This window comes from Cyclopterus lumpus, chromosome 21 (assembly GCF_009769545.1).
Source record: "Cyclopterus lumpus isolate fCycLum1 chromosome 21, fCycLum1.pri, whole genome shotgun sequence".
Taxonomy (NCBI): Eukaryota; Metazoa; Chordata; class Actinopteri; order Perciformes; family Cyclopteridae; genus Cyclopterus; species Cyclopterus lumpus.
The window spans coordinates 2,876,411-2,901,410 of record NC_046986.1 but is presented as its reverse complement, the minus strand read 5'-3'; the positions used below and the strand labels follow the sequence as shown (position 1 = coordinate 2,901,410).

The 25,000-nt window shown below is 37.4% G+C and overlaps 2 protein-coding genes across 4 annotated transcripts in view; one reads left to right on the top strand and one right to left on the bottom strand.

Moving 5' to 3' along the window:
- gdap2 (ganglioside induced differentiation associated protein 2) overlaps window positions 1–10,756 on the bottom strand; it is a 23,816-nt gene extending 13,060 nt beyond the window's left edge. The window contains exons 1-11 of one of the 2 annotated variants that reach the window (XM_034562139.1): window positions 10,518–10,756; window positions 9,546–9,759; window positions 7,311–7,450; window positions 4,618–4,771; window positions 3,826–3,914; window positions 3,644–3,720; window positions 2,985–3,144; window positions 2,244–2,394; window positions 2,047–2,123; window positions 1,162–1,238; window positions 886–1,025 (exon numbers count right to left, since the gene is read on the bottom strand). In XM_034562139.1, the coding sequence (XP_034418030.1) occupies window positions 886–1,025; window positions 1,162–1,238; window positions 2,047–2,123; window positions 2,244–2,394; window positions 2,985–3,144; window positions 3,644–3,720; window positions 3,826–3,914; window positions 4,618–4,771; window positions 7,311–7,450; window positions 9,546–9,724 (1,244 nt within the window). In that variant the 5' untranslated portion in view covers window positions 9,725–9,759; window positions 10,518–10,756. The remainder of the gene's footprint in view (window positions 1–885; window positions 1,026–1,161; window positions 1,239–2,046; window positions 2,124–2,243; window positions 2,395–2,984; window positions 3,145–3,643; window positions 3,721–3,825; window positions 3,915–4,617; window positions 4,772–7,310; window positions 7,451–9,545; window positions 9,760–10,517) is intronic. The other variant, XM_034562140.1, reaches the window with a different exon arrangement.
- A 1,387-nt stretch (window positions 10,757–12,143) lies between these two features.
- The window catches only part of wdr3 (WD repeat domain 3), a 13,023-nt gene continuing 166 nt past the window's right edge, over window positions 12,144–25,000 (top strand). Inside the window, exons 1-26 of one of the 2 annotated variants that reach the window (XM_034562333.1) lie at window positions 12,144–12,200; window positions 13,527–13,732; window positions 13,818–14,027; window positions 14,124–14,242; window positions 15,207–15,285; window positions 15,703–15,798; window positions 15,970–16,059; window positions 16,256–16,357; window positions 16,454–16,554; window positions 16,661–16,762; window positions 16,853–17,177; window positions 17,305–17,406; window positions 17,830–17,912; window positions 18,701–18,839; window positions 18,943–18,999; window positions 20,071–20,171; window positions 20,314–20,425; window positions 22,168–22,302; window positions 22,391–22,441; window positions 23,072–23,137; window positions 23,234–23,326; window positions 23,451–23,501; window positions 23,585–23,628; window positions 23,717–23,845; window positions 24,566–24,659; window positions 24,772–25,000. The exon at window positions 24,772–25,000 is cut by the window's right edge and continues 166 nt beyond it. In XM_034562333.1, the coding sequence (XP_034418224.1) occupies window positions 13,559–13,732; window positions 13,818–14,027; window positions 14,124–14,242; window positions 15,207–15,285; window positions 15,703–15,798; window positions 15,970–16,059; window positions 16,256–16,357; window positions 16,454–16,554; window positions 16,661–16,762; window positions 16,853–17,177; window positions 17,305–17,406; window positions 17,830–17,912; window positions 18,701–18,839; window positions 18,943–18,999; window positions 20,071–20,171; window positions 20,314–20,425; window positions 22,168–22,302; window positions 22,391–22,441; window positions 23,072–23,137; window positions 23,234–23,326; window positions 23,451–23,501; window positions 23,585–23,628; window positions 23,717–23,845; window positions 24,566–24,659; window positions 24,772–24,927 (2,811 nt within the window). In that variant the 5' untranslated portion in view covers window positions 12,144–12,200; window positions 13,527–13,558 and the 3' untranslated portion in view covers window positions 24,928–25,000. Of the gene's footprint in view, window positions 12,201–13,526; window positions 13,733–13,817; window positions 14,028–14,123; window positions 14,243–15,206; window positions 15,286–15,702; window positions 15,799–15,969; window positions 16,060–16,255; window positions 16,358–16,453; window positions 16,555–16,648; window positions 16,763–16,852; window positions 17,178–17,304; window positions 17,407–17,829; window positions 17,913–18,700; window positions 18,840–18,942; window positions 19,000–20,070; window positions 20,172–20,313; window positions 20,426–22,167; window positions 22,303–22,390; window positions 22,442–23,071; window positions 23,138–23,233; window positions 23,327–23,450; window positions 23,502–23,584; window positions 23,629–23,716; window positions 23,846–24,565; window positions 24,660–24,771 lie in introns of both variants that reach the window. The other variant, XM_034562332.1, reaches the window with a different exon arrangement.

Here is a 25,000-nt window from a genome sequence, read left to right as displayed (position 1 = left end):
ATATATATATATGTATGTATATATATATACATATATATATGTGTGTATATATATATATATACACATTATATTTATATTCTGGATTTTGATTAAAAGATATTTAAAACTTAGTGTTGCAAAAGAAAGAAATAAAACGCCAGTGAGACTTTTGTTTCTTATGAAAACGCCTCACGGTTCGATAGGCAGTTCTGGACAAATGGCTACACACACACACACACACACACACACACACACACACACACACACACACACACACACACACACACACACACACACACACACACACACACACACACACACACACACACACACACACACACACACACACACACACACACACACACACACACACACACACACACACACACACACACACACACACACACACACACACACACACACACACACACACACACACACACACACACACACACACACACACACACACACACACACACACACACACACACACACACACACACACACACACACACACACACACGCACACGCACGCACGCACACGCACAACAATAAAACAAAAAGGGAACAGAGCGAACTCCGCTTCATATTTGACTTCAAAGTGATCGACTTTGTGGTCATTTTTAACCACATGTGGTGCTTTTGATCCAAAATGACACGTCCAATTATGGGAAAAATGTTGCACATTTATGAAATGTATTTGGAGGAAAGGTTTAGATTATCTCACTTTTTGTCCCATCCAGTGTTAGCAAAATAAAAAGAAGTCATAACTAAAAAGGTGTAACTCAGGTTCTATGAGCACGAGACCTGCGGAGGAGGCAGGGACATGTAATACACCAGGTAAGGTCCAGGTAATAGTTATATAATATAATAAGAGTGGTTTAACGTGTGAAGCTTGAGACTCACTTGGCGTCCACGATGTCGTAGAGGTTCTTGAGGAAGTCGGAGTCCAGGTGGTTGTGCTCGCCGGTCAGCGTGTGGAAGTAAACCATCACGTATTCCTTCACTGTGATGTGGTCCATGACGTGGATGAAGTACAGCAGCGCCTGCACACACACACACACACACACAACACACACACAAACACACACACACAAACAACGTGGCATCTCAGATTGATTTAAAAAGACGAAACATGAGTTCAAAGACTTTTATTTTGAAATGCGTATCCCGTTGCGTTACCTTTTCGATATCAATGAGGGTCACTGGGATGTTTCGTCCAACCAAAACCATCACAGTCCTGCCACACATGTCCACACCTGGAGACACACCGTGTTAACAGGGCGGACACACACACACACACACACACACACACACACACACACACACACACACACACACACAGACACACACACACACACTTTTCTCCAGTATTCAGACATTTTATAGAATATAATTCAAACATTTGTGTAAAAGAAGCGGACGGATGAAAAGTCGTTTCCTGCACGTTCAACATCACCAGAGATTTAATTAACCAACCAGTCGATAATTGATTGAGTTACTTAAATTAATTTTGATGATTAATTAATCACTTAAATTAAGCAACACGTTTTATATGATTCTCAATTGGATATATATATAGTTTTTTTTTTGGGTTAAACAAAACTCTTGACTTTTGGTGAATCAATCAAATAAACAGAGTAGTTTAATAAACCTTGAAATGTGTATTTTTCGATGTTTTCTTTCCACTCGTCTGAAAGAAAAACGTCAAGAAAAGTGAAGAAAACCGACTAAAATCTCTAAATTGACAAAAGCATAAACAACATGTATTTGCCGGTCGTGTCTTTCCTATATTTCCCATCTGAGGTGATGAGCAAACTGACCTTTAACCCCTACAACCGCATCACTGGGAGCTGAACTGTTGAACAACACCGCCCCCTGCTGGTCACGAGCTCAAACTGCACCTCATAACACGCCGAGTTTCATTTAATGAAACGAAGAAAGCTTCTGGCTGTTTCTCACCGGCGTTGTGTTCAAAGATGTGGAAGAAAGTAGTTGATCGAAGTGTCACACACACACACATTAACACACACACACACACACACACACACACACATTAACACGCACCGGTTTGATACAAGGCTTTCAGTGCAGCGACGTCCGACAGGTCCTCTGCTCTCGCCCGACACAGCCAGCGACCATAACTGCAGGAGAGGAAAGAAATAAGAAGATATAAAAAACAACTTTACTCTGATAAAAGGATGTGCCCCCCCCCCTCCCCTCCACGTTCCAGTGACTTTCGAATGGGTTCTTTGGGCTCTTACTTCCTCTGGTGTTGTTTCAAGATGGCCGCCTCCGACATCTGGCCCTGCAGGATCTGTTTCCGCTGTTTGTCCACGTCGCCCTCCATCCGGGCGAAGGCGTGGTTCCCCACCTGACCCAGATCCGACCTCAGGCTCTCCTCTTCAGAATCATCTGCAGAGACCAACCAACCTTTAGTTGACTTTACTGGGAGCTGTGGTAGAGCTACACACAACACACACTAACGGGCCCCGAAATTAGTCAACGGTCCTCATTTCGTATAAAAAAACCCCATAAAAACAGTTAAAAAAAACAAAGCTTCACATTATTGCTCTTTATTGTCCAAATTTACGGCTCAAACTGAAATAAAAGTCGTCATCGGTCTGAAGTTAGAAATTAAACTCAGCGTGAGACGAGTGATAAACAGAGATGGAGCGGAGCAAAATAATTAATGACATGCCTAGTCTAATAAAAAGACTGATGAAGCACATTAAGTGACTCCTCTAATGCCGGGAAAAAAATAAAATAAAAAAGATCAAATAAAATAAATATAAATATATATATATATATATATATATATATATATATATATATAAAATAAAATAAATATATATATATTATTTATATATATATAAAATAAAATAAATATATATATATATATATATATATATATATATATATATATATATATATATATATATATATATATATATATATATATAAAAGAAAAAATAAGATATAAATAAAAGAAAATGTTTGGGTACCTTCCAGGGTTCCTGGTTTCTCTGCGATGCGGATCTGCCTCTCGGGGACGACGGGTTCCCCCTCAGTGTTGCCGATGTCGGCCGGGATGAAGGGCAGAGAGACCTTCTCCTCTTCCTCAGAGCGAGGGTAGTACAGAGGCAGCAGCTTCCTGTACACCGACTGAGAGCGCACACACACACACACACACACACACACACACACACACAATTATAAATGATGAGAAATAAATTAATAAAATATAAATTCATCAAAATAAATAAATATAAATACATCAAAATAAATGAATGAAAAATATATTATAAATACATCAAAATAAATGAATGAAAAATAAAATATAAATTCATCAAAATAAATAAATATAAATACATCAAAATAAATGAATGAAAAATATATTATAAATACATCAAAATAAATGAATGAAAAATAAAATATAAAAATACAAATAAATAAATATAAATACATTCAAATAAAAATAGAATAATAAAAAGATAGAAATAGATAAACTTTTTTATTTAAATGATTAAATAATATAAAACTCTAAGATAGAAAATAAATACAATAATTATATATTACTTTCCAAATAAGCTTGTTTCCAGTTGCCCATCCTGCGACTAATGACTTAAGTCACACACACACACACACATACACACACACACACCTCCTCTGAGTCCGACACGGCGAACACCACCGCCTCCAGGTTGTTTCCGTGGTTCTCCAGGAACCTGCGCACCGTTCCTGTAAACACACAAACACACACTTTACACATCGAGACACGCCAAAGACAATTGAAGGAATTAGGAGTTAATTAATGCTGTGTGTGTGTGTGTGTGTGCGTCTCACTGAAAGCGATGTGTGTAGCGTCCTCCAGTGGGTAACCTCTTTTGGCCGTGCTCACCACACAGAGGCCAACAGACGCCATCGACTGCTCTCTGAGGAGACAAGAACCACGACGTTCACACCGAATTATAAAAGTACTTCTCATTTTATAGATGTAAAGAATATTATAATATAAACTTATTGATGTATTTTGCTTCCGCTACAATCAAAACCCACCGTGGTTGATTTATAAACCACATTCAGAGCTGCGTTATCTATAAAGCGTATATACGCTTTATAGATAACGCACACACACACACACACACACACACACACACACACACACACACACACACACACACACACACACACACACACACACACACACACACACACACACACACACACTATTAGAAATTCTGAGAAATAAATTAATATAATATAAATTCATCAAAATAAATAAATATAAATACATCAAAATAAATGAATGAAAAATATATTATAAATACATCAAAATAAATGAATGAAAAATAAAATATAAAAATACAAATAAATAAATATAAATAAAATATAAATACATTCAAATAAAAATAGAATAATTGTACAAAGTGGTAAAATAAACACCAGGATGTGCATTTTGAATGTTTTCTGCGTCGTGGAAGTGAAACCCACGAACCCCCGAACCCCCGAACCCCGAACCCCCCGAACCCCCTGAACCCCTGAACCCCCTGAACCCCCTGAACCCCCGAACCCCTGAACCTCTGAACCCCCTGAACCCCCTGAACCCCCTGAACCCCGTCCCCGAGGAGTGCTTACGCGGCGAGCTGCATGGTGTTCCGGTAGCAGCTGAACAGCGAGCTCTCCGCCGCCGTGCGGTACTTGGCTTTGTACTTGGGCCCCACGGTGTGCACGATGAACCGAGCCGCCAGGCTGAAGCCTTTGGTCAGCTTGGCCTCTCCGGTGCGGCATCCTGCGCACAAGCAATGCTCATTATTAATAAGAAGAAAACAACATTATTACATACAAGATGTGTTATTTAAAACTATATTATTACACATAAGATGTGTTATTTACAACAATATTATTACACATAAGATGTGTTATTTAAAACAATATTATTACACATAAGATGTGTTATTTAAAACAATATTATTACACACAAGATGTGTTATTTAAAACAATATTATTACATACAAGATGTGTTATTTAAAACAATATTATTACACATAAGATGTGTTATTTAAAACAATATTATTACACACAAGATGTGTTATTTAAAACAATATTATTACACATAAGATGTGTTATTTAAAACAATATTATTACACACAAGATGTGTTATTTAAAACAATATTATTACACATAAGATGTGTTATTTAAAACAATATTATTACACACAAGATGTGTTATTTAAAACAATATTATTACACATAAGATGTGTTATTTAAAACAATATTATTACACACAAGATGTGTTATTTAAAACTATATTATTACACATAAGATGTGTTATTTAAAACAATATTATTACATACAAGATGTGTTATTTAAAACAATATTATTACACATAAGATGTGTTATTTAAAACAATATTATTACACATAAGATGTGTTATTTAAAACAATATTATTACACACAAGATGTGTTATTTAAAACAATATTATTACACATAAGATGTATTATTTAAAACAATATTATTACACACAAGATGTGTTATTTAAAACTATATTATTACACATAAGGTGTTATTTAAAACAATATTATTACTTACAAGATGTGTTATTTAAAACTATATTATTACATACAAGATGTGTTATTTAAAACAATATTATTACACATAAGGTGTGTTATTTAAAACAATATTATTACACACAAGATGTGTTATTTAAAACAATATTATTACACATAAGATGTATTATTTAAAACAATATTATTACACACAAGATGTGTTATTTAAAACTATATTATTACATACAAGATGTGTTATTTAAAACAATATTATTACACATAAGATGTGTTATTTAAAACAATATTATTACACACAAGATGTGTTATTTAAAACAATATTATTACACACAAGATGTGTTATTTAAAACTATATTATTACATACAAGATGTGTTATTTAAAACAATATTATTACACATAAGGTGTGTTATTTAAAACAATATTATTACACATAAGGTGTGTTATTTAAAACAATATTATTACACACAAGATGTGTTATTTAAAACAATATTATTACACATAAGGTGTGTTATTTAAAACAATATTATTACACATAAGGTGTGTTATTTAAAACAATATTATTACATACAAGATGTGTTATTTAAAACTATATTATTACATACAAGATGTGTTATTTAAAACAATATTATTACACATAAGATGTGTTATTTAAAACAATATTATTACACATAAGGTGTGTTATTTAAAACAATATTATTACACATAAGATGTGTTATTTAAAACTATATTATTACACATAAGATGTGTTATTTAAAACAATATTATTACACACAAGATGTGTTATTTAAAACAATATTATTACACATAAGATGTGTTATTTAAAACAATATTATTACACACAAGATGTGTTATTTAAAACAATATTATTACACATAAGATGTGTTATTTAAAACAATATTATTACACATAAGATGTGTTATTTAAAACTATATTATTACACATAAGGTGTTATTTAAAACAATATTATTACACATAAGGTGTGTTATTTAAAACAATATTATTACACACAAGATGTGTTATTTAAAACAATATTATTACACACAAGATGTGTTATTTAAAACAATATTATTACACACAAGATGTGTTATTTAAAACTATATTATTACACATAAGATGTGTTATTTAAAACTATATTATTACACATAAGGTGTTATTTAAAACAATATTATTACATACAATATGTGTTATTTAAAACAATATTACATACAAGATGTGTTATTTAAAACAATATTATTACACACAAGATGTGTTATTTAAAACAATATTATTACACATTTAATGTAAAAAGAAAAGAATAAACAGAAACATTTACAGTAAACATATAAAATTCTAAATAAACAAATGTATGTGCATGTGTGTGTGCATGTGCATGTATGTATATATATATATATATATATATATATATATATATATATATATATATATATATTCATCTGAATATCTAAACAATATTGTTCTCAAAAACGATTTTTATACATTTTCTAAATTGATTCATGTTTGAATTTTGCTTAATTTCTTAACACACATTCTCTTTCTAAAGGAACAAAAAAAAAAAATTCTTAAATTAAAAAGTTGTTGTTATTATGTTCATTTACATATATTAACATTAAACATAAATACCAACATTAGACTCGTCAGATAATAATAAAGACAAACAAAACTCGTGCGTCGAGATTCACTTTGACGGAAACTCTTTAAAGAGACGTTTTCCTTCTGGAACGCGGCCGAGCTTCACGCGCTAGGCGTCGTTGTTGGTTTCGTACCTTTGAGTTTGAACAGCTCGTCCCGCAGCTCGGGTCCCGCCAGCCGGTGCACGCCGTCGGACACGGGGTTCTTGTCGCTGAGCGACTCGTTGCTGGTGTTCACGATGGCGGTGCAGTTCAGCAGGGCGACGTCACCGCAGCTGGAGAGAGAGGGGAAGGGAAACATTTAACCTCCACGACGTGAGGCGTTCAGGTACTTTGCTCCTTGCAGACGCAGTAAAACCAGAGTTTTACGCTCGAAGGAGGTTTTAAAGCTTCAATATCGGATGTTTTTATGATTCTTGTAACTTTCTTTCTTTGAATTCCTGGTTATTCTTTAACGTGTTCTTTCTGTTTTTTGCTGGTTGTGTTTATTGAGGTTATTTCTTGTTTTCGCTCTCGCTTGTATCTTAAATATCTTAATCTCAATGAGACAACCTGAAAATAAATAAATAAATAAATAAATATATATATATATATAAATAAATAGAATAAATATATATATATTAATGAAATTATTTTAGAATTGTTTTATTTATGCCATGGATCGCTTTTTATTAATTCAATTATTTTACCAAAAGAAAAACATTGTATTAGTTGTTTTATTCATGCAAAGCATCACTTTTAAATAATGACATTATTTTATTTAGAAAAAAAAATGTATATTTGTTTTATTTATGCAAAGCATCACTTTTAAATAATTAAATTATTTTATTTTAGAAAAAAAAACATTGTATAATTGTTTTATTTCTGCATCACTTTTAATTAATGACATTTATTTTATTTTGAAATTTTTTTTTATAATTGTTGTATTTGTGCAAAGCATCACTTTTAATTAATACAATTTATTTTATTTTAGAAAAAAAACATGTTATAATTGTTTAATTCATGCAAAGCGTCACTTTTAAATAATGAAATTATTTTATTGTAGAAAGAAAAGCGTTGTATTTTTTTAGTTTCCAAGCTGGGTGACGGCACACAGACACATTCATCTACACACATTTAGACATCTATTTAAAGTAAAAAAGCTTCATTAATAGCGTTCCTTTGGAAAAGAACAATGAGGAAGTGTGTTGAAAGCTTTCAGTCACAAGTTCTGCAGCTGGAGCCAGAAGAAGAGGCTCCGCCCCTCCATCTCTCTTCTGAGTCACAGTGAGGAGCTTCATCAGAATCTAGATATTAAAGGTTATAAATACTCCTCGTGGAGCTGGATGACAACATGCGACTGAGCTACGTCAACAACAACAAGACACTCCACCTCCACCTGTTTCTAATAATAGAGCAGCTGGAGTTCAGGTTATTCTGTCGTTATTTATAAATAAATATATATATATATATATATATATATATATATATATATTTAATTATAAATATATTTATGTATAAATATACATATATATTTATAAATATATATATATTTATATATATATATATATATATATTTATTTATAAATATATTTATGTATAAATATTCGTATATATTTATAAATATATATATTTTTATATATATATATTTATTTATAAATATATTTATGTATAAATATACGTATATATTTATAAATATATATATTTATATATATATATATATTTTGTAAATATGGATGACGAACAAATATTGAGATGAAATAAAACGTGTTAATGAGCGAATGAAGGAATCGGCCGACACCTAAAAACCAGGAGGACCGGCGCTCGGTCACGTTAGCGCAGCAGGAATGTGCACACAACAAGAACCTCTCAGAGAAAAGACTTGTGGTGGTCATGTGACCCTGCACAGAGGATTTATGAGGAGGGGGGGGGGGGGGCTCCAGTAAGCAGAACATCTAATTCTGTATGAAATGAGGATTTGTGGCTTCACACATTAATTATTTATAGATTGAGATTTAGATTGATAGATATAAATAGATAGAACCAGACCATCTTCCCTGTTCACTGATGGAGGTCTATAGAGGACCAGGACTACACTGAGGTCTATAGAGGACCAGGACTACACTGAGGTCTATAGAGGACCAGGACTGCACTGAGGTCTATAGAGGACCAGGACTACACTGAGGTATATAGAGGACCAGGACTACACTGAGGTCTATAGAGGACCAGGACTGCACTGAGGTCTATAGAGGACCAGGATTGCACTGAGGTATATAGAGGACCAGGACTACACTGAGGTCTATAGAGGACCAGGACTACACTGAGGTCTATAGAGGACCAGGACTGCACTAGTGCCTCACAGCAACATGAGGAAACGCAAAGGGGACTCACAAGAGGATGATCTTGCGGTTGATGTCCGGTCTGAAGGGGAAGGGCGAGGGGAAGCCCTGCAGGCTGTCGCTCAGGTCCAGGTCCGGGTCCGGGTCTCCGCCCCCCTCGCCCAGCTGCTGCTGCCACGTGGGGAGAGTCTGGATGTCCACGAACTGGGAGCGAGCGCCCAGGGGGTCCATCCCGCCTCCGGGCTCTAGAGGGTCTGACGCTGGACCTCCAAGCAGGACAGAGAGACTCGGGTTACAACTTCACTCAGGAGTCCATGATGGAGGTCTCTCTCTTCTGTCTGAATGACCCGGGTTCCTCTCATTTTGATTATTTAAACCTTAAATAATTTAAGTAGTAATTTATCAAACAACAACAATGAGTTTCCAGCTCTTTCTTGCTTCTAGATCAACTTTATTTATTTTTACGTAAAATGGTTCATTTATAGTATTAAAAAAAAAAAAAAGTCTCTCCAGCTTTTTCTGGCTTTTATAATTAGAAATATAATGTATATTATATAATAAATAATTAAATGAAAAAAGTTGATGAAAGAAATAAGATAATGTGCCACTTTTTTCTCTGTTCTATCATTAGAAATGCAGTGAAATTCAATAAATACAAACAATGTAGATAATTTTTCTCAAATTACATTATTTGCTGCTTTTCTTCCCCCTAAACTGATTATATTGAGCCTGAGATTATTTTAAAGGGAATAATCTACATATATTTGTATATGTGTGTGTGTGTGTGTATATATATATATATATATATTTTTTTTATTATCCACTGTGCAGCTGCATATCATTAAATTAAACCAAAACACATCCAAAATAACGACTAAAGCCAGAAGCTGCTGTCATAAAGAACTCCTTCCTCTTCACAGACACATCCTCCACGGTCCAGGGTCACAACACCCGCTTTACATCGCGTCTAAAGCCGCATTTCGACCCTTTTTTATCGCACAATCAGCAGTAAACTGTCACCCACCTCTCCTGCTGCGCTTCCTGCAGACAGATAGAAACTTAAAAATGAAGAACAGATGCAGACACGACAGCGTGCGGCCTCAGGAGACGGTCCCGTCGTCCCGGGAGCTCATGTCAACGAGCCAAGTGGTCGCGAAACGGTCGAAATGCAGTTTAAAGGGGTCAATTAGTCGAGTTTACACGTTTAGCCAGTGAGCTACGGGGGCTTCTCGCTGCAGCGTCAAGCTGGCTGCAGGAACGGACGCGACATCCGGTTGAGGATTTCAGAATAAAGGTTTTGTTTTACACGCTTAATTTATTGTGCAATGATAGATAGATAGATAGATAGATACAGTAATATTAAATAAAAAATGCACACTATATAAAAAGAAAATGGAATATTCAATTAACTAACTGAACAATAGTGCAAAGAGTACAAATCTATTTTTAAAAATACAGCAGAGAAAGTACAGTATGTAGGCCTGTAAACATAGGTGGTGTGTGCAAAAGGAATTATGAAATATGAAATGTGTGTGTCCAAATTTGAGACGTATTGAAAATCTCTTCACAAACATATTTTAATTAATGTGCACAATAAAAAAAAAAGCATGAATGCATGTCGAATGTTTCAAATAACAGTTGTGTTTTTAATTGTGGCTATTTAAAACATTTTAATTTATTTCTGTTTCTCTTGCTTTTTTCCATTGTTACGCACCAATTCACCAAAAGAAAACTCCTTGGACGTGAAAACTTACTTGTCAATAAACCTGATTCCGATTCTTTTATTTTGTAGGAACACACACACAAGCAAACTTCCGGTATTGGTCCTGTTATTCCTATTCCACTTGACGCATCTTTTTCCCTCAGCTTCTAATCAGCTGACTAATACGCTTAAAAACACTTCCGCATTGGCTGTTCAGGTTCATTGCAGACAAAAGCAACAGAGAGAAAACAATCAAGCGAAGAAAAACCAAAAAATACAAAATCACCTGAATATTCAGGAGCTGGATTCTCAGAATGCAGTTATATGACATAAATACTTAAAATGAGGAGGCACATCTGACTGTTTTTAAAACTATTTACATTTTATGATTCTGTGACGTGTTCTTTTCTTTTAATATTCAATTGTGTTTTATTTTTCTGTGTGCATTATTGGTATTGCCTTGCAGGAGACACTGAACAATTTATTTTTTAATCTCATCACAAGTTGAATAAATGAATACAAATAAATGTACAGTTCAAACGATAAATTACTTTTTAAATAATCATTTTTCATCTAAAAAAACATTCAATGGTTCCAGTTTCACACATATTTACTATGATTTGCTGCTTTTCCTATAAATTATTGTAATAATTAGCAATAATGTGAACTATTATTTGGACAAAACTGGAAAATAATCAGATTAATCCATATTAAAATCTCGACCAACTACAACAGCACAATTATGCTTTTAAACTAATGCATAAGTAATAATAGCTTAATTATGTAATATATAATAATATAATATTATAATTTAATACTTTATGTTCCTGAATAAACTTATTTTTGCATGACTTTGCCTCGTAACAGAGTATTTTTACAGTGTGGTATTAGTACTTTTACTTAAGTAAACAAATACAGAGCGTTGGTATCGACGTGCGTGCGATCGACTCGTCTGGTCTGAATCAGCAGTTAAACACAAGCGAAGCTCGCGACCGCGTCTCTGAGGTAAGAAGAGAAAATAACCGACTATTAAACTACGTTACGCTAAATAAAGACACGTTAACTTTACGTTAAATATATATATAATATAAATACGTACGTAAATCTACGTTGTGTGGGACTTTACGGGCTACGTTTACGCAGGAACTTCACCACGTGTGTTCGGGAAGCAGCGGCGTGTCACTCGATTCGTTGTACGGCGTTGGGCGCGCGGGCGGCGTTTCACGCGTACGGACTGAATGCGAGCGCTGGGATCTCGTAACCCCGCCCGCGCGGGCTAGAACGTGTGAAGAAACAAACGCTCTTCTGACTATATAGACTAGCATGCTTTTCACGTAGCTGGAAATGGGCTAAAAGTAAACATTTAAGGTTGATTATCGATTATTTAAAAGCAGAATAAACGAGTATTAGTCGCAGAAACACGGTGTTACAAATGAAATGATAATATTAATGCTCTGGTCACAGCTTGAAACTGTTAAATCTCTCTGTGGACCATCGTTGACACGTTTTTAAATTAACTTTAATGCAAAATAAATCATATTGATCAGTATTCATTATGATCACAGGTGTAAGAAGCATTCAGATGTTTCACTTTAGTAAACGTAGTAATACTATAGTGTAGAAATACTATGTTAAAAGTAAAAGTACTGCAGTAGTTTGATCTAAATTGTTAATAAACAACATAATTCAACTAACTGGGGTATCTGAGCTGTCAAATACATATAGTGGGGTAGAATTATAAAGTAGCAAGAAATAGAAAGTACAAGTACATCATAATTAAGAATTAAATATGCTTTACACATTAATAATGTCAGTAACATAGTTAACATTATGTTATTGTGTCGTATTACATAATAATGTAAATTATATCAGTTTAGCTGTTAGATAACTTAAAAACTAAAAGAACAGTCAGTGCGCTGAAAAATGTCCACTAGTTACATTAATAGTGAAAATATTACAAATATAAAAAACACATCTATTATAGTATGTGGTCGTGTGTGTATATATATATATATATAATAAAAATACTTTTGGTCACAACCACGATTTTTTTACTTAAAAAACGGATCAATTGGTTATTAGAATAATTGACAAAATAATTGATTAATCGTATATTATTATTTATTACTTAAACTCTGAATATAATGTAAATATTAATCACCGCTGGCTGTTTTTTATGATTTCATGATCAATGAGTCATAATTTCGGAGCCCGTCGGTGATGACGTCATCGATATCTTTCACACCCGACCTCCACGGACAGAAACGAGTCCGTCAACTCTTAAAATAATTCAAATGGTAATTATTATTATTATTATTATTGATTTTAAAGCCTCCCCTCTCGTGGACCCACCTTCTCCCGTCATGGGGTTGACCAAGCAGTACCTGCGCTACGCCGCCAGCGCCGTGTTCGGCGTGATCGGCGGCCAGAAGGCCAACATGGCGTACGTGACCCTGCGCGGCGGGGAGCGCGGGCGCCACGTCGCCGTGGCCGCGTGCGAACACGTGTTCATCTGGGACGTCCGGAAAGGAGAGAAGGTGAGACTTCTTTCTTTCTTTTCCATCTTTTTTTTGCCGCGTTCAGGTCTCTCCAAGTCGTTCTTTCGTCTCTCTCTCTCTCCAGGTCATGATCCTGCCGGGCCAGAAGCACGAGGTCACCTTCCTCTGCCCGTCGCCGGACGGCGTCCACGTCGCCGTGGGTTACGAGGACGGCGCCGTGCGCATCTTCAGCCTGCTGAGCGGCGAGAGCGCCGTGTCCTTCAACGGCCACAAGTCGGCCGTCAGCGCCATGCGCTACGACGCGCTCGGCGCTCGGCTCGCCACCGGCTCCAGGGTGAGGGAAATAAAATGTCATTTTAATGCAGTCTGAGCTGCTGTTCCATGAGTTTATGAATCTTTATTATCTTCATTATCTTCATTCCCTCTCCAGGACACGGACGTGATCGTGTGGGACATCATCAACGAGTCCGGCCTCTACCGGCTCCGGGGCCACAAAGACGTCGTCACTCAGGTTTTGTTCCTCAAGGACCGGAACCTGCTGGTCACCAGGTGACTCGTCTCTAACTGCAGCGACACACAGTATTAAGCAGTTAGATGGATACAAATAAAATGAAGCAAAATAATATAAAAGTAAAGCAAAATAATATAAGATAAAGCAAAATAAGATAAAGCAAAAATAATGTAAGGTAAAGCAAAATAAAAATAGGACAAAACCAAATAAAATAATATAAAATAAAGCAAAATAATTTAAAATAAAGCAAAATAATATAAGATAAAGCAAAATAATATAAGATAAAGCAAAATAATATAAGATAAAGCAAAAATAATGTAAGGTAAAGCAAAATAAAAATAGGACAAAACTAAATAAAATAATATAAAATAAAGCAAAATAAAAAGAAAACAAAACTAAATATAACAATTGTAAAAAAAAAAGCAAAATAGTATAAAATAAAGCAAAATAAAAATAGGACAAAACTAAATAAAACAAATATAAAATAAAGCAAAATAATGTAAAATAAAGCAAAATAAAAATAGGACAAAACTAAATAAAATAATATAAAATAAAGCAAAATAATATAAGCTAAAGCAAAAATAATGTAAGGTAAAGCAAAATAAAAATAGGACAAAACTAAATAAAATAATATAAAATAAAGCTAAATAAAAAGAAAACAAAACTAAATAAAACAAATATAAAATAAAGCAAAATAATGTAAAATAAAGCAAAATAAAAATAGGACAAAACTAAATAAAATAAAGCAAAATATAAAATAATGCAAAATAAAGACAGGACAAAACTAAATAAAATAAAGCAAAATGATATCCAATAAAACTTTATTAATGCCGAGGAAATTCTTGAGAGATTTATCTAAGAAAAAAAAAAGATAAGAAGAATATAAACGTATATAAATTCTAACATATTATTTAATTGTGTTTTTTCTGCCGCTAACCTCTTTAATAACAATAAAAACCCGTTTATGCTCAACGCTGTTTAAAACAAGACGTTGTGTTTCAGCTCCAAGGACAGCTTCGTGAAGTGGTGGGACCTCGACACGCAGCACTGCTTCAAGACCCTGGTGGGCCATCGCAGCGAGGTGAGGGGGGTCCGGGTGGAGGGACGGGGGGGGCATGAGGTTCTTCTCCACAGGCCGTGTGTTGCCACAGGAGATGTTTACAAGTCACTCCTAGAAGCATCTATGAACGCTTTATTTAGAATGTCTTCACCTCTTTACTGTCTGACGGGGAACAACCGGTCTTTAAAGCCCCCCAGACTCCATTGAGAAAAACAGTTTTATTAATTAACACGGCAGTGTTCTTTGTGTTATTGTGTGACTCTGAATTAACCCTTTAAAACACCAGAGTCGCACAATAACGCAAATTAACGGCAGGAACTCCTGTGTCTTTGTCAATGGAGTCTGGTGGCTTTTAATATTCTGTCCAATCAGACCTCCCTGGATGAAGCCATGTGACGTGTGTGTGTGTGTGTGTGTGTGCGCGTGTGTGTGTGCTAGGTGTGGGGCATGGTGCTGCTGAACCAGGAGAACAGGCTGCTAACAGGCTCTGCAGACAGTGAGCTCAGAGCCTGGGACATCAACTACCTGCAGGAGGTGAGGATAAAACATCCATATATATATATATATATATATATATATATATATATATATATATATATATATATATATATATATATATATATATATATATATATAGTGAAATGATTTAGCATCAGACGTGGTAACAAAGTGTGTGTGTGTGTGTGTGTGTGTGTGTCTCACCAGGAGAAAACTGAAGGAGAACCCAAAGTGAAGAAGGAGAAGTCTCTGCTGGATGAAGACGAGGAGGAAGAGGTGGATGAAAGTCCTGAGGAGGTACGAGAGTTAAAGTATTCTTTGAGAAACATGTATGTGTATATATATATATATATATATATATATATATATATATATATATATATATATATATATATATATAAAATTATTAAAGAATATATCTGTTGGACACAACCTTGTATAATGATCGTCTCCACATTAATATTCATTAATATTCATTAATGTTCGTCCTCAGCGGATCCTGAGCTGTCAGAAAGCCGGTTCCATCCTGAGAGAAGCCCGAGACCGAGTCGTGTCGCTGGCCGCGGACGCCAAGGCCCGAGTCCTCGCCTGCCATGTGAGTGTTGAAGCCTCTCCTCATCATCATCATCATCATCATCATCATAATAGTAGTATCATAATTAAACTATCGCCTCCTCTCGTCCTCCTTCAGGGCAACGACTCGGTCCTGGAGCTCTTCGCCGTGCTGTCGGAGGAGGAGGTGCAGAAGAGGAGGACCAAGAAGACGAAGAAAGCCCAAAAGAAGGCGGCGAAGTAAAGCCGCTCGTTTCTCTGCTGGTCATTCAGAAGCGTTGCGTGTTGAGTCGCCTCCCGCTGATGTTTACCGTGTGGCCGCCACTCTCTGTAGGGCTAAGGAGGCGGCTAAGGAGGCGGAGCCTATGGAGGAGGAGCCTGTCGTGGAGTGGTCGCTGCAGGACGAGATCGTCCGACTGACGCACATCAAAGCCTCGGCCAAGATCAGGTGAGCGTGGAGCCAAACGTAGCGCGACCTCGAGACCCCCCTTCCTCCCTCCTAACTCCTCCCTCCTCCCTCCTAACTCCTCCTCTCCAGGTGGGTGGACTGCCTGTCGTGCGCGAGCGGCGAGCTGAAGGTGGCGCTGCTGCTGCAGAACAACACCATCGAGACCTACAGCCTGAAGCCTTCGGACGGGAAGCCCGACGCCAACAAGACGGCGCGCATCACGCTCGCCGGCCACCGCACCGACGTGCGCACGCTGGCCTTCAGCTCCGACAACATGGCCGTCCTCTCCGCCTCCGGGGACACGGTGAAGGTCTGGAACCGGTCCACGCTGCAGGTGATCCGCACCATGGCCTGCGAGTACGCCCTGTGCTCGCTCTTCGTGCCCGGGGACCGGCAGATCATCCTGGGGACGAAGGTATGTGGAACTTCAATCAAGGCGTGAAGGAACACTTCACAAGATGGCCGACATATTGACGTATAGCGCGTTGAGAGAATTTTTTTTTTTAAAGAATATTTAATATTTGTTTTTTTCCCCCCGTCAGAGTGGGAAGCTGCAGATCTTCGAGTTGGCCTCAGGAAGCCTCCTGGAGACGGTCGACGCCCACAAAGGATCCCTGTGGTCCGTGTGCCTGGCCCCGGACCAGGTAGACCAGACCACCGGTCCAACCCGGGTTCCTTTTCCCTTAACACTTAATTGTGCTTTTTATTTTAAGGGTTTTATATTATTTAATCATTTACATTTATTTATTATCTATTTCTATCTTTTTATTAACATTTCTATGTATTTACATCATTTTATTTATATTTATTTGTATTTTTATATTTATTTATTTGTGTTTCCATATACTTTTATTTTTCATGAATTTATTTTGATGTATTTATAATATTTAATTGTCCATTTTAAATTTTTATTTTGATGAATTTATTTTATTGATTTATTTCTCAAAATTTCTGGGTAATGATGTTACTCACTGTGTGTGTGTGTGTGTGTGTCTGTGTCTGTGTCTGTGTGTGTGCGTGCGTGCGTGTGTGTGTGTGTGTGTGTGTGTGTGTGTGTGTTCCTGCAGAGGGGGATTGTCACAGGAAGTGCAGACAAGACGGTGAAGTTCTGGGACTTCGAGCTGATCAAAGACGAATCGACTGGACAGAAGTACGTCTTCACTTTTATTCATACATCAGATATAAGAAATAAATGATCTCAAGTCACATCAGACTACTTTTAAAGTGTCTTTACTCTTCTAAATATAAAATGTTTTGCAGCTCTTATTTATTTGTTGAAATTCGAGACCACTAAAAATGTACGTGTGAAATAAATGATTTATTCCTGCTTTTATTATTTATTTTATCTGTAAATGGAAGGTTTTCATCTTTTTAAAAAAAATATTTACAGCACTTTAACACTTTAAGCTGCATTAGTATGTTTAAAATGAGCTCTACGCCTAAATAATATAATATTATTAATAGAAGATTTTTACTGTATTTGGTCTGATTTTTATCTCTGATCAGGGAAAATATGCAATTTAATGTGCATTTCTATGTATTTACATTTTATTTATACTTATTAGTATTTTTATATTTATTTATTTGTGTTTCCATATGCTTTTATTTTTCATGAATTTATTTTGATGTATTTATAATATTTAATTTTCCATTTTAAATTTTTATTTTGATGAATTTATTTTATTGATTTATTTCTCAGAATTTCTGGGTAATGATGTTACTCACTGTGTGTGTGTGTGTGTGTGTGTGTGTGTGTGTGTGTGTGTGTGTGTGTGTGTGTGTGTGTGTGTGTGTGTGTGTGTGTGTGTGTGTGTGTGTGTGTGTGTGTGTGTGTGTGTGTGTGTGTGTGTGTGTGTGTGTGTGTGTGTGTGTGTGTGTGTGTGTGTGTGTGTGTGTGTGTGTGTGTGTGTGTGTGTGTGTGTGTGTGTGTGTGTGTAGGAGGCTGACGGTGAAGCACACGCGCACGCTGCAGCTGGAGGAAGACGTCCTGTGTGTGAAGTTCTCTCCGGACCACAGGCTGCTGGCCGTCTCCCTGCTGGACTGCACCGTCAAGGTGTTCTACACGGACTCCCTGAAGGTACCCGGCACCACCTGTAGGGGGATGCTGCTGTGGGCGGAGCCGCTCCTTCAATGGTGACGTAGCCTCTGGTCTAACTCCACGTTTCTTCTCCGTCTGCCAGTTCTTCTTGTCTCTGTACGGACACAAGCTGCCGGTTCTCTGCCTGGACATCTCACACGTGAGTACTCGCTTTTAACGGGTCCTGATCCAGTCCCAGTGTAGTCCTGGTCTCCTATAGACCTCCATCAGGACTGAGAGGAGCAGACTGTCAGACCCTGCTGCAGTAGACTCAGAGGTTTTCGAAAGGGACCCTGATGCACTACCACTTTAGTCCACAGGGGGCATCAGAACCAACACTATCACTTTAGTCCACAGGGGGCACCAGAACCAACACTACCACTTTAGTCCACAGGGGGCACCAGAACCAACACTACCACTTTAGTCCACAGGGGGCACCAGAACCAACACTACCACTTTAGTCCACAGGGGGCATCAGAACCAACACTACCACTTTAGTCCACAGGGGGCACCAGAACCAACACTACCACTTTAGTCCACAGGGGGCACCAGAACCAACACTACCACTTTAGTCCACAGGGTTTACCAGAACCTACACTACCACTTTAGTCCACAGGGGGCATCAGAACCAACACTACCACTTTAGTCCACAGGGGGCACCAGAACCAACACTACCACTTTAGTCCACAGGGTTTACCAGAACCTACACTACCACTTTAGTCCACAGGGGGCATCAGAACCAACACTACCACTTTAGTCCACAGGGGGCACCAGAACCAACACTACCACTATAGTCCACAGGGGGCTCCAGAACCAACACTACCACTTTAGTCCACAGGGGGCACCAGAACCAACACTACCACTTTAGACCACAGGGGGCACCAGAACCAACACTACCACTTTAGTCCACAGGGGGCACCAGAACCAACACTACCACTTTAGTCCACAGGGGGCACCAGAACCAACACTACCACTTTAGTCCACAGGGGGCACCAGAACCACCACTACCACTTTAGTCCACAGGGGGCACCAGAACCAACACTACCACTTTAGGAGATCCTCGTAGTAACTTCCTGGACAAACGACTCTAACTGGAGCTGGCGGCTCCTTTCACATGTGCTGCCATTGTCGATTTGTTTCGTTTGTGTTGATCAAGCCGTGGTTCTGACGTTGGGGGACGTCAAAGCATCCGTTGGTGGACCCTGACCTCCTTTGTGTTCCTCCTCATCAGGACAGCACGCTGATCGCCACCGGCTCCGCCGACCGGAACGTAAAGATCTGGGGTTTGGATTTCGGCGACTGTCACCGCTCCATGTTTGCTCACGACGACAGGTAACCCCCGGCAACGCGGGCCGGACCCCGAAAACCAGACATGTCATGAGTTCATTGGAACATTAAAAAAAAAAAATAATAATAATAATAATCTACTAATTTTCTAGCTGTGACTTCATCTGTTGCGTTTCCTCCCTTGCAGCGTCATGTTCCTCCAGTTCGTCCCCAAGACTCATCTGTTCTTCACAGCAGGGAAGGACAAGAAGATCAAACAGTGGGACGCCGACAAGTTTGAGCACATCCAGACGCTCGAGGTGACGCTGCCTCCCTCTTCATGTGTGCGGTCCTCTGGCCGGCTGCCTCGAAATGAAACTCTGACCTCGCCTCGTTTGTTCAGATTCAAACCAGATTCATCAAACACGAGTCCAAACCCACGTTGGTGGAGAATGACTTCTGCATCACTGGCGTCGTTACGGTGGCTCGTTAACTCTTAACTGTATTTTTCTGCCATTTAAAAAAAGAGAAAACTTTTATCTTATTAGATAAAAACGGATGTTGACAAAATGCATGATTTGCAATTTGGAAAAAAAGGGTTATCGTAATGTTTAAAATGCGATAATATCGCATTGGCATAATATCGTAACATAATATATCGAAATAATATCTTATGGTTATATCGTATCGTGATTACACGCATCGTGATAATATCGCAACGTTAAATATTAAACGTGATAATATCGTAACGTGACAATATCGTGATAATATCGTAAAGCGATATCGTAAAGTGATAATATCGTGATATCGTAACGTGATAATATCGTAAAGTGATAATGTAGTAATAATATATCGTGAAAACATCGTAAAGTGATAATATCGTGATATCGTAAAGTGATAATATCTTGATATCGTAAAGTGATAATATCGTAAAGTGATAGTCGTAAAGTGATAATGTCGTGATAATATCGTGATAACATCGTAAAGTGATAATATTGTAAAGTGGTAATGTGATAATATCGTAAAGTGATAATACCGTGATATCGTGAAGTGATGATGTCGTGATAATATCGTAAAGTGATAATATCGTGATAACATCGTAAAGTGATAATATTGTAAAGTGATAATGTTGTGATAATATCGTAAAGTGATAATATCGTAACGTGATAACATCGTAACGTGATAATATCGTAACGTGATAACATCGTAAAGTGATAATATCGTAAAGTGATAATATCGTAACGTGATAACATCGTAAAGTGATAATATCGTAAAGTGATAATACCGTGATATCGTGAAGTGATGATGTCGTGATAATATCGTAAAGTGATAATATCGTGATAACATCGTGAAGTGATAATATTGTAAAGTGATAATGTTGTGATAATATCGTAAAGTGATAATATCGTAACGTGATAACATCGTAAAGTGATAATATTGTAAAGTGATAATGTCGTGATAATATCGTAAAGTGATAACATTGTAAAGTGATAATGTTGTGATAATATCGTAAAGTGATAATATCGTAACGTGATAACATCGTAAAGTGATAACATTGTAAAGTGATAATGTTGTGATAATATCGTAAAGTGATAATATCGTGATAATATCGTAAAGTGATAATATCGTGATAATATTGTAAAGTGATAATATCGTGATAATATTGTAAAGTGATAATATCGTAAAGTGATAATATCATGATAACATTGTAAAGTGATAACATTGTAAAGTGATAATATCATGATAACATTGTAAAGTGATAATATCGTGATAACATTGTAAAGTGATAATATCATGATAACATTGTAAAGTGATAATATCGTAAAGTGATAATATCATGATAACATTGTAAAGTGATAATATCGTGATAACATTGTAAAGTGATAATATCGTGATAACATTGTAAAGTGATAATATCGTGATAACATTGTAAAGTGATAATGTCGTGATAATATCGTAAAGTGATAATATCGTGATAACATCGTAAAGTGATAATATCGTAAAGTGATAATATCGTAAAGTGATAATGTCGAGATAACATCGTTGTGCTCCGTCTCCACAGGGCCATCACCGGGAGGTCTGGTGTCTCGCCATCAGTCCGAGCGGCGACCACATTGTGTCGGCGTCTCACGACAAATCCCTCCGTCTGTGGGAGAGGACGAGGGAGCCAATCATCCTGGAGGAGGAGCGCGAGACGGTGAGGGGGCGGGGCCCCGAGAGGCAGAGCGCCGTTTACTCGCAGCTCATTGGTGTGCCTCTCAACGACCCCGTTTATGTGTTTACAGGAGCGAGAAGCCGAGTTCGAGGAGAGCATTGGCAAAGAAGAAGCTCCTGTGGTGAGTTCTTCTACACTTTACGTTACTTTTACTTGGATGATAAAGAGTATTTCAAGTGTTTTAACTGTTATCTTCCATTACTGAAGCTGCATCAGTCCAATCACTTGTTTGTTTAGATTTCCGAGCATACAATCGACATTTGTTTACATAAAGAAACCTTTTCATTTTTATGGAGGATAAAAGTTTAAATAAATGACTCGTACCGGAAATTAGATTTTTAAATAAACAGGGAATTAATTTAGATTTATTTATTTAGCTTTGTAGCAATTCTTTATTTATATTGGTTCCCATTTTAATTTTCCCATTTATTTATGTAAGTTGTTTATTATTAATAATTTTTGTATGAAATTAATTTGGGAAAAATAAATGAATAAAAAGGAAGATGGGTTAATAAATACATAATTAAATTAAACGATACATTTGTCACATTTTATCAATTAATTAATGCCCACATTTATTATTATTTGTTGTACATTTAATGGCGCATTAACTTAAAAAACGGTTCACTTAAAACATCATGTTCAGTACCACTTAAACAACATGGAACTTGGTTAATTAGCTGAATTTAAGGAAATTAAAACATGATATTGCCCAACAACAACAACAACAACAACAACATTTCCTCCTCAGGTTCCCGGAGAGACTCAAGGAGAAGCAGCGCCGGCCGCCAAGAAGACCGTGGACACGGTCAAAGCTGTGAGTCCGTGCACGGATATCGTTCTTATTTACATTAAAAAAACAATGTTGAGTTTGACGTCATGGAGTTTGTTTGTTTGTTTGTTTGTTTTGCAGGCCGAGCGCATCATGGAGGCTCTGGAACTTTACAAAGAGGAATTCGGGAAGCTGGAGGAGCACAAATACGCCAGCATGACGGCGGTGAACAAGGTCGAGCCTCGAAGCCGCTTGTTTCTTCCTCTCTGTTGTTGTTGTTGTTGTTGTTTACGAGTGGTTTTTTTACGATTCATGAAAACGCACTTTTAACAAACGGACAACGTTGTTTTTTTTGCAGCTTCCTCTGCCGAAGCCGAACCCCATCCTCGCCGCGTTGGGGAACATTTCAGTGAGTATTATTATTATTATAATAATAATAATATTAATGAGGCTAGAAAGTGTTTTGATGTGGTGTCTTTGTTCCTCCTGCAGCCGTCCCGCTACGTTCTGGACGTCATAAAGAAGGTCCGATCCAGGTGAGACGGGACGCTAACCCCATGAAGCTCGTGGCCGCGGCCGCGTTGCGTACTAACCGTCCGGCGGGTTGTTGGTTCTGTCCCGCAGTGAGCTGGAGGTCTCCCTGCTGGTGCTGCCGTTCCCCTACGTCCCCCAGCTGCTGACGCTGTTCAACAGCTACATCCAGCAGGGCCTGGAGGTGGAGCTGGTGTGCCGCTGCCTGTTTTTCCTCCTCAAGTAAGTGTGTGTGTGAGTGTGAGTGTGAGTGTGAGTGTGAGTGTGAGTGTGAGTGTGAGTGTGAGTGTGAGTGTGTGTGTGTGTGTGTGTGTGTGTGTGATCTTGCAGCTTGTCAGACAAAATAATAATAAACAGCAGACGAGCTGAGAGAAACTCAAAATGTGAGAATTTGTAAATGAAAGTTTACTATTTGTTATGCACTTTGGTGCCATTTAAATACAATTGGCTCCATTTTTTTTAATTATTTTTTTTACTTTTATTACTATTGTCCAATAACTAAAAACTAGAATAAAATCCAAACTACACGTATGGATTGTTTTGGAAAATGTAAACTATATTAAATATAACAAATCTCAAAATACATTATTTATTTTAGAAATCTGAAGGTGTAAGATAAATAATAATAATAAACTCTTTATCTATAAATAATAATACGAAAAAGAAGATGACCTTAAATTCTGTATAATTGGACAGAAATATATTTTTTGTTTAATAGTGATATTAATGATATTGCGATGGTGTAAGATTTTAGATATGGTAATATTATTTTGTTTAAGTGTTGTCTTTTCCTGGTAAAGTGTCATTAATTTAATTATTTATTAATGAAATCTTATTTTGAAGCATTTGATATCGTCTGAATATTGATCCGGAGCTATCGGTCTCCACCTATCGAGATAATTGATCAAACGAGCCCCTAAACGTAGACCTCCGTTCTTCCAGGATCCACTTCGGTCCGATCTCCAGTAACCAGATGCTGCTGTCCGTGGTGGACGACCTGCGGAGCAACACCGTCTCCAAAGTGCAGGAGATCCGAGTGAGTGGCGTCCGGAGGAGGAAGACGAGCGTCCGGAGGAGGAAGACGAGCGTCCGGAGGAGGAAGGACGTTTTTTAATGTTTAACACCCGTTTCTCCCTCTCGCGTCCCAGGACGTGATGGGCTTCAACAGCGCGGCGCTCCAGTTCCTCCAGCGGGAGATCGAGAGCAAAGAGGACGTGATGTTCTTCGCCGACGCCACGGGACAACTGGCCGCGAAGAAGAGGAAGAGGAGGAAGAGGGAGCGCGCCATCCTGACCATCGCTTGAGTCACGGAGGAGGACCAGAGGAGGACCAGAGGAGGTCCAGAGGAGGTCCAGAGGAGGTCCAGAGGAGGACCAG